The sequence below is a fragment of the Mastigoproctus giganteus genome, chromosome 10, assembly GCF_048544385.1.
Source record: "Mastigoproctus giganteus isolate SK-2022 chromosome 10, ASM4854438v1, whole genome shotgun sequence".
NCBI classification, from domain to species: domain Eukaryota; kingdom Metazoa; phylum Arthropoda; class Arachnida; order Uropygi; family Thelyphonidae; genus Mastigoproctus; species Mastigoproctus giganteus.
Window position 1 is genome coordinate 203,632,799 of NC_143584.1, and position 13,794 is coordinate 203,646,592.

General features: G+C 36.1%; 1 protein-coding gene across 1 annotated transcript in view; it reads left to right on the forward strand.

The window, feature by feature from the left end:
• The window catches only part of btv (dynein cytoplasmic heavy chain beethoven), a 696,240-nt gene that overhangs the window by 571,311 nt on the left and 111,135 nt on the right, over positions 1–13,794 (forward strand). Inside the window, exons 57-58 of the mRNA XM_090384033.1 lie at positions 4,807–5,061; positions 13,584–13,727. Of these exons, the coding sequence (XP_090240159.1) occupies positions 4,807–5,061; positions 13,584–13,727 (399 nt within the window). The remainder of the gene's footprint in view (positions 1–4,806; positions 5,062–13,583; positions 13,728–13,794) is intronic.

Here is a 13,794-nt window from a genome sequence, read left to right on the forward strand (position 1 = left end):
AATGAATAAATGAGGAAGACGAAAAGTTGGGTCTGTGGGTTTGAAGTTGGACAGTAAATGGATGTTGGCTGGTGGTGGCACGTGTTTGGACTGTTTTGAAAGAGAGAGCAGGAATTATAGAAGCCAATTCAGAAGAACAGTGCCCGTGGAAGTATCTGTAGAAGAGGCATGCAGCAGAAACAGTGCGTCTATGAGAAAGCGAGTGGAGAGGCTCTGTTAGAGATGAATCATTAATTAACCTAACTGCCATCTTCTGAATGGAATCAAGAAGCCTGAGAGAGGTTTTGGGGGCACAACCCCAGATGTGGGAACAATATTCCATGGCAGGGCGGATTTGCGATTTATACAGAATGAGCAGCTGTTTGGAAGAAAAGTAACGCTGAGAGCGAAAGCGAAAACCAAGTTTTTTAGATGCAGAGGAAGCAATATTTGTAATGTGCTTGTGCCAAGAGAGATTAGAAGTCAGGGTAATCCCCAAAAGAGATATATCATTTTGCCTAGAAATCGGAGTGTCATTAAAGATAAGCCTAGGAGCAGAAGAATCCTTTTTGCGAGATATAAGACAAGACTGAGTTTTAGAAGGTTGAAATCAACTAAGTTGTCTTTGCCCCACTGGAGAATTACCTGAAGATCGGCATTTAAGGAATTGGTAGCAGATTTTCGAGAAGTTGAAGCTGATTGAGCAGGACAAGGTTTCTCAAAATGGAAAGTGGAATGCAATGTGCTATCTTCGGCAAAACTATGGATAGGATTTCCAGTCAATGGAAGAAGGTCATTAATATACAAGAGGAAAAGAGTGGGGGAAAGAACTGAACCTTGGGGGACACCTGCATTGGTGGAGAAGTTAGAAGACAGAGAGCCATCTACCATCGCCCTCAGTGAGCGATCACAGAGAAAACTGGATAACCAATTACTAAAAACAGTTGGCAAACCATAAGATGGAAGCTTGTTTAGAAGACCTTTATGCCAAACACGATCAAAAGCCTTTGAGATGTCAAGAGCAACTACTTGTGTTTCACCGAACCTTTCCATTGAATTAGTCCATAAATGGGTAACATAAGCCAGAATATCACCAGTGGATCGACACTGACGGAATCCATACTGGCGATCGTTGATCAGACGGAAGGTTTCTAGGTAGTTTAAGAGTTGGCGGTTAATTGATTTCTCCATTACTTTAGAAAGAGTAGAAGTAATTGCAATGGGACGATAATTGGATGGGAGGGATTTGTCACCCTTTTTAAGAACTGGCTGGATATGAGCAAATTTCCAAGCAGAAGGAAAAACACCTTTGGAATAAGAAAGTGAAAAAAGGCCGCAAAGAATAGGAGTAAGTTCAGGAGCACAGGTTTTGAGAACGAGTGGAGAAATATCATCAGGACCTGGAGCTTTCTTAGCATCAAGATTCATCAAAATCCTTCAGATATCCTTTTGACGTTAGACCACAGAGGCATTGAATGGAGCGTGTTGGGAATGGTGGGAGGTGTTTTACCAAGATCATTGATACATGAGCTGGAAGAAAAATGGGATGCTAGCAGGTCAGCTTTATCCTTGGCTGAAGTGACAACAGAACCATCTGGTTTGGACAGAGGTGGGAGCAGAGATGGGCAAAAGTTGCGGCCAATAGCTTTGGCAAGAGACCAGAATGCTCGGCTACCATTAGGGCAAGAAGCTACTTTTCTACTCTTAGCCTGTTCAAACTCTAGTTTGGACTGATTAATAACTGCTTTACAATTGTTGCGAGCTTTGGTGTAGGCAGAAAATGAAACTGAAGAATTAGAAACAAGCCAATTACAATATGCAACATTCTTCTCTTGGACAGCCTTAGCACATTTATTGGAAAACCAAGGTTTAGATAAAGGATGAGATTTTAAAGTGGAGTGTGGGATAAAGGGTTCCATTCCTGCAAGAATAATTTCACTGACATGATCTGAGCAAACGTTGACATCAGAAGTGTTGAAACAGTAATCCGACCAAGGAAAAGAAGAAAAGAAGTCTCGCAGATTCATCCCATTTTGCATTCTTGTAATGCCAAACAACACGAGGTTGGGAATAGCCACAAGATAAAGGTTCCATTGGAGAAGAGACAATCACCAAGTTGTGATCTGAAGTGCCTAAAGGACCTCTCACTTCGAGCGTGTACTTAGAAGGGTTGTTTGTGAGAAAAAGATCAAGCATATTGGCTGTATGATTAGGATTGTCCGGTATTCTTGTAGGTAAATGAACAATCTGTGCTAGGTCATTAGTAATTGCAAAAGCCTCAGCATCTCGACCTGCTGTGTCAGTGTGACTAGAAAACGGAAGCCAGCTGGAGTTGTGAACATTAAAATCACCAAGGAAAATTACCTCACTGTTAGGAAAGTTGGACTGGAAAAAGTCAAGTTGCAAAGAGAGGAGGTCAAAGAGCTCCAAGTGATTAGTGGAGTTGGGAGAACGGTAAAGATGAATTTGACACAATGAGGTAGAGAGATTTTAAGCCAGAGAAGATCAAAGAGAGGAGATTCCAAATTGCCAAGTCTCTGACAGGGAATATCAGAACGGACATATGCACAAGTACCACCTTTGAGGCGAAAGGAAACATACAGCGAATAATTTGGGCATCTGAGATGAGCAGTAGTTGAATCAACCGATAACTGAGATTCTGTCAGAAAAAGTACATGGTACTAGCCCACTCTATTTCTCTGTACAATTGTCCATTGTACTCATTCGAGTCATTTGGCCTAACACTTTGATATGTACATAGATCTACATTTTAAAAGTCATTACAAACTACATTCCTTTAATGTTTCAGTTGGCTTTAAATGTTTCCAGCTAATTGCAATCATGGTTTTTAATAGGTGGCAGCAGAGAAATGGTTTTGGAAATTGATGGAGAAGATTGCACTTGCGGCCTCAGTTGTCTGTTGTGAGCTTTAAAAAGCTAAAATTGAAGAAATTTTGTGGAATTCAGATCCAGAATTTGATGAAACCAAATCAGTTAATACAAATAAATAGATGTAGAAGATATTGAGAGAATTGAAGGACATTATAATAAATACAGGAATGACTAATTTAATAATGAAACACACTACACTGTGCTGTTTGTTTGAACTTAATTTTGGCAATTTAATTAATTAATAACTTGATAATACAGTATTACAAATGTTTTGGAACGCTGTGGTGCCTTCTTCTATTGATAAATAGTTAAAATAATTTTAAAAAAAACTTGTTTAGATATCTACATGGTGAGAACTATTGCAGAATCCTCCAGTTACATCTTTCCAGTCACAATGAAGCTAAAGAGAATGAGAAGGCAAGGAACTGATAATATATCTGATGTTGATTCCTGTATATTTACTAACTCTGATTGTTAGTAAGAACACTTGTTGTAAATGGGTGGCCTCACTTGCACTTGAGGCCTCAGTTTCCAGATTTCAAATTTATATGGTAACCCATCTCAGTTTCTACATTTCAAATTTATATTGTAACCCATCTTGTTTCTAATCTACCCATAACTATTAATGCATGATATAAATGATGAGATGTTTTTGTTGAAAAGTTAGTTATGTTCTTTTGTGTGTCAATATACTGTATCGTTAGTTTCCAACATTTTTATCATACCAAATAAGCAAACTTTCATAAAAATTAAGCTTCAAATTCATTGTGTTTTAATCACAGTCTAGAGTCAGTACCTTTCATTTTTTAATGTAACTTCCTGTAAGAAAATCTGGACTTGTTTGATGTGATCTGTATTTGAATGGGATTTGAACACAGACCTGTAGTTAGCTAATCTCAAGTGGATGAAGTGGGGTTTTTCCATGTTAATATGGATGTTTACTCTATGTAACATACAAATATTGTCTTAAATGCTAATATGCTATATAAATAACAATATTAACTCAAAGTAGTATTAACTCAAAGTGGTGATGCCTTCATTAATTAATAGAAACTTCTAACATCACTTTGTCTATTATTAAAAATTTCTTTATGACACATGTACACATACCTTTGGTTGATCAAATGCTTGCCATATTGAATAATATAATCATCTCAGTTAAGAACTTTTTAATAGCAGACAAAATATGTTATTAATACATTGTTCAATCTCCAATATTTTACTGTTACTTTCTGTTAAAACCTCTATCACACAACTTTTGTCATCTTTTATCATCACAGCAACTTTTGATTATGTCAGAACATCCACATTACTTCAAATAACTATATCAAATATTACATGCTTTACACTTTCCAGAAGATTTATTACGATGTATTTTAGAGAACCATTTTGACCATATCTTATGATATAGGAAAAGAAGTCCTGTTACTAGCTTCATAAATTTCTTCTTCTAATTTTTCTAAATTTCTTCTAATTTACCTCTTAGCAGCTCTTTCATTTTAAGATGCATGTAGCCACTAACTGGCATCCCACAAGCTGTGATATTAATCACTTGTTTTCTGTGAATTACATAGACAGATATATGTCCACCCTTTTAAGAGACATCATCACTATTGAAAGCTGTATAGGTTGTGACACTGCATTAAGAATAGAGAACAGTGACTTCTCTTTAGAAAAGTGCCTTTTATTCAGTGTTGTCGTGTGCAACTTGAGACGGTGCCATTCGTATGAGAGATGAATATCTTTATCAGAAAAAACTCTATTTCGCCTCAGTTTGCTTAGCTCATTATAAAACAGAGATGAAAATTGTGTTATTTTAATTAATATTAAGCTGAAATGTGATAAAAACTTTTAATATTTCATTCTTATTTTGAAAATTTGATGGTTCTTGAATACAAGAAAAGTCTGTTTTTTTTCTCCCTTAAATATATATAGCTACTTGCAACTGTGTTAAAACATGAAAAACCTGAATTGGAAGAACGAAGAACGTTGCTATTGCAACAAGAAGAAGATTTAAAAATGCAGTTAACTCATCTTGAGGAGTCACTTCTTGAACAGTTAGTTTCTGCCCAAGGGAATATATTAGAAAACAAAGAACTGATTGCCTCTTTAAATCAAACCAAAGCTAGTAGTTCTCATATTACAGCATCACTTAAAGAGTCCCAACAACTGCAAGCCTCATTGGATGAAGTAAGTAAATTTCTGAATTCACATTAGGTATACTTCCTTGTAAGTTAGTTTTTGATGGAAAGATCATAGGTCTCAAATTATACAATAGCTGTTTTTGTTTACTGGTATTGTTATATCAATGCTTTTTTGACCACTGCTGCTGAGAGAGAGAGAGAGAGAGAGAGAGAGAGAGAGAGAGAGAGAGAGAGAGAGAGAGAGAGAGAGAGAAGTAGAAGGAAATCACCAAGAAAGAGAAGAATGATGATATCCAGCTGAGGACCCTGGGTTGCCAAGCCCATACTCACCAGATGTGAGCCCCTGGGGATTATAATTGAATCTAACTTATTTAAAGGAGATACATTTGTAATATTTGATAAAACTGATTATATAAATAAGTTAGATTCAATTATATCAGATACCTCTACTTATCTTGAGAGTACTTACCTAGTACTATTTACCAATTTAGTCAATCAGTACAATAAAACATTAACCACATATCGAAAAAATGACTACATTACCATGTCTCAGTTAAAGGAATTGAAGGCCAGAATATACAACATTCCTGCACTTTCAGTCAGTTAAAATTGCATAAGAACAGATTTCCTATTCAGCCCATTGTTTCTTACAGAAATTCAGCATTTCCATCCTTAGCCACACGTTTATAGTATTATAAAACCATTTAGACAGGCGATACAATTTGGGATAAAAAACTACGATACATTATTTAATAACCTTAAGAACTGTAGACTCGGTGATAATGATAATTTATTCTCACTGGATGTAACTTCCTTATATACAAATGTAAATGTTGAATGCACATTAGATATTCTTTGGGATATGTTAAATAATAACTTTATGCTGATTAATTATATGAAACTTCCTATTAAATAAATTTTTCACTTGATTAAACTTTTAGTTGAAGCCAACTATATCAACTTTTGAGACAAAGTATATAAACAAATTTTTGGTTAGCCAATGGGATTGAGTCTAAGTGGCTTAATATCAGAGGTCTATCTCTCAATGATTGATCGTATACATTTGATGCCTTTTCTACCCGGTATCACATACTATGGGAGGTATTTAGATGATGTTCTGGTTATTACTGATAGTAGCACTATTCAAGACATTTTACATTAGTTTAATAATATTCATCCTAGACTCGATTTTACATTGGAAAGGGAAAATACGGATACTAAGTCATTAAGTTTTCTAAATTTCCCGCTTACTCAGGATGCGGATAAAATCCAATTTAACATCTATCTTAAAATAACAAACACCGGTATGCTTCTACATTATAACAGCTATCACCCGTTCACCTACAAAAGGACTATTATCCTTAATCAGTTTCTGAATGCCTATGAATATTCAATGACGGAATCTGCTTTAGACTCAGAAATACAAATATTAACTAGCAGATTCTTAAACAGGGGTTATCCTGTTGCTACAATAAACCGAATTGAGGTACAAGCTAAGGATAGGATACAAAAAATTACACCAACCAACAATAGAAACATCAAAAAAAAAAAAAAAAAAAAAAATTATTTCTGACCCATACATTGAAAAGTGGCACAAGCAGCTTAACCGATTCTTTAAAGATACCGAATTTAAGATTGTGGCCAGACCAATACGGAAATTACATGCTATACTGAACAATCGCTCAGTCTGTTCCTCTTTTGCGACACAAATAAATGACTTGTATATAACATTTCTTGCAGTGATTGCGACTCATCTTACCAAGGATCTATATGATTCCCACTCATTGTTCACGTAAAACAGCACGCATCCTCAGTTCATGCTTCTTGTTCGGCAACGTCTGAATTGGCCTTTCATGCATTAACGAAAAACATACATTTTTATTTAACGAGGCCAAAATACATAGCGTTCAATGTAATTATATGAGACTATTAATTTCAGAAACTGCCAAAATTAAATTACGTGAGAATTCTATTAATGTTCGTCGTCCATATCTAATCTCCGATTTGTGGCCTTTTGCACGCATGTGTGGACAGATAATCACTTCATTTCACACGCATGTGTGAGGATAAATTATCTCTCTATTTAAGATTCAAGCTCACACACTCCGTAATTTCCATTCCTGTGATCATGACATAAGATTGAAAAGCATTGTCTGCTCTAGAAGGAAAATCGTTTTTCAAAATTTATGTTTAACTTTAATTTTTGAATTGCATTCAATTGATTTTTTTACTGTAATTATTTTGCATTAATGTTTTATTCGTTTTAATTTCTGGAGAGTGTCATACGGAAGTGTTCTACATATCATATTGAGATAAATTTCTCTTATTCTTCTACAAATACAAATGTACATTGTTACTCACCTTTTAAAACTCAAGATTTTGTTTCTCTTCTTTGACAGATGGAAAAAGTTCATGGAATTCATCAGAAACTATGCTTTTCAGGTTTTACTTTTTGAGTTCTGAAACTTTTGAGATTATCAGTCAAACACCCTCCATGTATTGGCATTGTTTACTGAAAATCCAATTTGCAATACAGCACTAAGCAGGTTACACAATCAAAGCAAGAATTTTCAAAGCAAAAAATAAAATCAACTTATATACTGAAATGTGAGTTGTATTGGTATGCATGACATGGAATAGCTATCTGTAAAATGTGTCTGAGCCAATTTATATGAATGGGTGACTTCTGGCACAGAAGTCCCCCATAATATTCATGAAGGGTATCTAAATGCTTTTGATCTTAAAAGTCTTTATTATCATTAAAAATATATATATATGCCTTGATATACAGAACAGTTATGATTAAATTGTATCACTTCAGATGACTGTGGGTGGAAGCCATTAATGATAGAAAGATGACATTTTGAATGGACACTATCCAACACATGCAGAAATGGAAGGAGCAAAGAAAAAAAAAAAAAAAAAAAAAAATGTTCCAAAATCTGTCAGTATGGTAAAATTAGCACTGTCGCGTGCATGCACACACATGCTTGCTATAATGCAAATCTGACCTCATCACATGATTGTTGCTGAAGCTTTGGAGGGCATTTAAAATGGGAATGACAAAAACAGTTAACAAAGGGCAATGCTTTGTTGGTAAAGCTGTTTTATGAGAACAACAGTAACTCTGTAGCTGCACTTAAAAAGGTATCATCATTTAAAATTATTTTTCCCAAATCCAACTTTCCCTAAACAGGCTAATGTATATGAGAAAATTCAAAGAAACATTGACTTAACTGTAGCCATGTAGCTCATGGCAGAGAATGACCCCAGTCACAGCAAATGTTGAAGAAATTGCTGTTGCTGTGATAGTTTGGCATGAAATCAACAACGTTTGTCCATAAGTGTTAGGGTAGTATTAGCATTAGCATTAGTAGAGGCATATGATGCAAGAAAGCAAGCTTATGCAGCATCAGCCAAAAAAAAAAAAAAAAAAACCACTCCCATTTCACCCCTCCGTTCGTTCAAAATACATGTCCAGCTGAGCCTTAAATTTATTTAGGCTATCACAAACTGTTCCACATCAATGTAACAACTTTGCCTTGTGGTTTCTGGCAAGGATGGAGATCAAGGACATGTGGCCAGAGAATGTCTTGTATACCAATGAGGCTTATTTCAAATTAAGTGACAGTGGGAATATACTCATAATTGTTGGTTTTGGGGATCATCATCTCCAGGTGTTGTCAACAAAGTGCCTCTCCACTGTCCATATGTTACTGTTTGGCATGAATTTACAGAAAATTTTATCACTGGACAATTTTTCGTCAAGGAAGTGTGAGATTGTGGTATCATACATGTCTCTGGATTATGTTGTTGTTATTTGGTTTTTAGAAGCATTAGCAACTAAGGCCATATTGCTCTGGGGATATGCGGTGGTCATTCCCTGACCTTTATTTAGGCTATCACAAACTGTTCCACATCAATGTAACAACTTTGCCTTGTGGTTTCTGGCAAGGATGGAGATCAAGGACATGTGGCCAGAGAATGTCTTGTATACCAATGAGGCTTATTTCAAATTAAGTGACAGTGGGAATATACTCATAATTGTTGGTTTTGGGGATCATCATCTCCAGGTGTTGTCAACAAAGTGCCTCTCCACTGTCCATATGTTACTGTTTGGCATGAATTTACAGAAAATTTTATCACTGGACAATTTTTCTCTGTATCCTATCTTTTTTTTCTCCAATTTTTCTCTGTATCCAATTTTTCTCTGTATCGTATCCTCCATATTTGGTGGTCACAGGCTCGAACCGGAGACACCTCCATAGCCAGGTGGGAAGGAGCAGCAGTGCGTAGCACACGCTTCTTGATTATACCGGGGTTTTAGCCCATCACCACCAAATACGGAGGATGCGGAAAAGTTGCTAATGCTCCTAAAAAAAAAAAAAGCTTGAACCCCGGTCTAATCAAGAAGCATGTGCTACGCACTGCTGCTCCTGCCCACCTGACTACAGAGGCGCCTCTGGATTATGTCTCTACAAACAAGCATTAATGAGATCATCTTCACCATTGTGTGGTGATACCTGCTCTTCAGAAAAGAGTGTTTGAACACAACTGTTTTTATACAGAGATGGGACAGCTCTGCATATGCATATTGGTTGGCCAGTAACTCAGCTACTTCATATCACATTTGATGATGACCACATCATTTCCTGTTGCTTTAGGAACATTTAGCTGCCACACACTCTGGACTAAAATCATTGTAACTTTTTGATTATGGGGATATCTCTAGGATAGGGTATATCAAGAACACATTCACACTCTGGCTAAATTCAGCCAGAAAGGAAAGATTCCCAAGGCATGTCACTAACATGCTTTGGGCAACAGTTGGCCATGCCATACTGTGCTTCCAGCTTATAGTGGACAGAAGAAGTCACTATATTGAACATCTCCTTCTTTGTACCTAGCAATTTATCCATAGAGTAACCTTACAAGTTGGACACACTGCCACTTACTCCTCTTGGCATTTTTGTAATTTTTTTGCACTTGTCATTTCCACACTCATTGGACAGTGTCCATTCCAAATCTCATTCTTCTACCATTAACAGTTTCCCACCTACAATCAGCTGAAGTAACACACTTAAATGATTGAAAAATCAAAAGTCAAAATTGATGATCGCATCCATAGCCATAGCTGGCTAGTCACGATGTCCAAGTAAGATGGTCACAATCACATTACTATGATATTAGTGAAATAAAACAGAACTTGGCACAATAGCTTTTTAGTGCCAGTTGTCAATGTTAAAAAGGTTTTAAATGTATATGATTTGCCTTAAAGTAATTCAGCTTATTTATTATGCATGTTTTGAGATACATAATAAATCCCCCTTCGCTACACTGTAGAACAGTGTAATTGCAAGTGACATTCTTAACTCGGTGCATATAAGCACCACTTTTTTTTTGAAGTTATAAAATGCTCTTAAATTAGTCTTTTATAGGGATTACAAACATTGAATTCATTGCCCAATGTATAAAACTCATCTTAGTTTAAACTGATTAATGCTCATTGATGAATGGCTAATTCATTAAAGTTTCTTGCTTCTGGGAAAAGATTAAATAGTAGTAGATTAAAAAGATTAAATAAATAGCTCAATACGTCGTACGTTGATATCAATATTTGTAAAATAATAAGATAAGTTTACCTCAATATAATACATAGAACACTTCCGTAAGAATCTCTACCACAAGAATACATGCGTAGTTAAATGTTACTGATTTATTTAATGCAAATTTGGTTTGCATTGTTAGTAGCCCCTAGAAAATGTTTAACAAGCTTGTTTATCCAATAGGAATCTGTTGCGAACTCCCTTGTCGCTTTAGGAACATTTAGGAATAATGGATACCATGATTCTCAAAGGACATCAGATCTGCTTACTAGTACACTGACAAGGCTGCTGAAATGCCTGCAGTCTGCTGTGTGATTTGCAATTCTTATCAAGTTCTGTCTTAAGATATGAATTTATAGCACAGTGTACTACAGTTTTAATTTGTTCTGTGATGCGTTATGCTAAAAATGAACTGATTAAACAAAATAGCATGCAGACTGCAATGCTGTCAGAAATCTGTGTAAGTAATACAATATAAATTAATGTGCCAATATTTATCCACTCACCATTTGTAATATTAATTTGTGGCTCAGTTGGTATTCTCATATTAGTTTAGCCAGTGGCGTATCCAGGTATCATCATAAGAGGGAGTATGGCTACCAGGCTTTTGAGTTGTTTTTTTTAGAATGCCTCCTGCGTTCTGTTTTTTTTTAATTATAAATTTTTGGTTAAGGGGGGCATATGCCCCCCTCTGCCCACCCTTGAATACGTCCGTGAGTTTAGCTGAACTTTTTTTTTGTCTATCTGTACATTATTTATTGATTTCTTAAACTAAACATAATCATCATTGTGAAGCCTCACTTCACAACATATCAAACCCTATCCTGATTTCTCTGAACACATCTAGAGGCCTGAGACTTTTGAGAAACGCTTTTATATGATAAAATTGTTTACAAGCATTATGGCTTGACGTAGCCGAGTGGTCAGGAGCGAGAGTGCATAGCACGCGTTCCTTGAGTAGACCGGGGTTCAAGCCCGTGACTACTAAATACAATAAATATTTGTACTGACGATTTATTGTAAACTCTACTGACTTGGTTGTCGTGCCGGAGTATAAACAGAAAATTTATTTATAATAAAATTCTTGCCTTATTCGTGTTCTAATATTATACAAGGTGTTTCAAAAATGATGCTCAATAATATAAAGGTGAAAAGTACAAACTAAAATAAGCAAAAAAGTCCCAGTGAACATCAGGCCACAAATGAACTGTTTTCGAGACAATGCACATTTTCTATTAAGATCTGCCACTGACTATGGGAGCACTAGTTTAGCAAAAAGCTGTGAATCCTTCGCTAAGGGCGGTTTTATTAAACATAAGATAATACATTTTTAATTTTTGGTTTCAACACCACAGGATTTTACAGATGTTACATGTTACAGGATGTTACAAAAGGTATTCAAAATGCTGTCCTTGCATCCGTACGCAGCTTTGTAGTCTTCTCTGCATTGAGTTGCGAATCCTCTCAGGCATTCCTGGGTCATTTCTGATTTGCTGAAAGTCTCCTTCAACCTGACGCTGCAATCCCTCAACTGTGTAATGTCAAAAGTGTACACCAAGCTTTTTACATGACTCCAGATACAAAAATCTATAAGATTTAAGTCTGATGATCTGGGAGGCCACATAACAGGCCCACCTGTACCTATCCATCATTGACCATACCTTCTAGTTAGATACCGAGTCACAACTTGAGCAAAATGTGCCAGTGCACCATTATGCATAAACCACATTTTCTGGCGTTGCTGAAGTGGAACATTATCATCATCAAGGAGGTCTGGAAGAACATTCTGCAGGAACTGAAGGTATAACTCCCCTGTTTGGCAGAAAGTGTGGTCCAATTAGATGGTCTCCTAATAGTCCTGCCCAGACATTCAACGAGAAATATTGCTGATGTCGTAACTCGTGAATTGCATTAGAATTTTTGTCGGACCAAACGTGACAGTTATGAAAATTAAAAATACCATCACGAGTAAACCCAGCTCCATCAGTGAACAAAATGTTGTTTAAAAATTGATGGTTCAGGACACACTGTTGTTGCATCCACTGGCAGAAGTTCACTCTGGGAGGGTAGTCTGTATTGCTGAGACCTTGTACATGCTGGATATGGTAGGGGTACAGTAATTGGCGATGTAAAATTCACCACACACTGCTATGACTCAGTACACATTCTTGCAGAGCAACCCTCCTTGTGGAAATTCCTGGATTTTGTTCTTTCTTTCTAACATCCTTTCCTCAACATCAGGTGTTATGCTTCTGGGCCTACCTGCTCGTACTCCATGTGCAAAGTGCCCATGTTCTCTAAGGTGTTGATGTACCCTGATGAATGTGTGCCTGTTGGGCTGTCTTCGGTGGGGAAATGCTTCTTGTTACAAACATGCAGCCTCGAGTGCTCTGCCATTGGCTTTACCATACACGAAGTGCATGTCCACATACTCTTCATTGCTGTAACCTCTTTCCATGTTGACTATCCTTTGACAAGTACTAGTATGCCTGCTACGTCTCAGAGCATTGAGAGAGGGGAAAGGGAGAGAATGAGCATAACCTAACCTAAACAAACAAGTCAGTGGTGGATCCCAACTCTGTACAGTTCACCTTGTCAGTGGTGGATCCCAACTAGAAATGTGCAATATCTCGAAAACGATTCACTTAAGGACCCATGTTTACTAGGCTTTTTTTGCATATTGTAGTCTGTACAGTTCACCTTTAAATTATTAACCATCACTTTTGAAACACCATGTATAATATATATATATGGGTATATTTAGATTTTTTATTACTTTAGTGATACTAATTTAATATAAAATTCAATAAACTATTATTTATGAAATAAATGTAATTGTTTTATAAAAAAAGCAAGTAAATAATTAGATCATGTGTGTATATACTCTTTCATTACATTAATATTTATTAAATCACCTTTTTATAAAAACTTTTTTCATAATATATTGTAAACTTATTTTTAGGAGAGAAAAGTTTATCTACCTCTGGCTGAGTTTGGCAGCACCCTCTATTTCTTGATAGTTGAACTAAAGAGATTAAACACCATGTACTATTTCAGTTTGAGTTCATTTTTTAAGCTGTTTAACTCTTCACTTCAGACAGAAACTGTAAGTAATGAATTTATGATGTTTTGGTATATCTGTATATTAGTGTCTTAAACTATTAGCTTTTAAT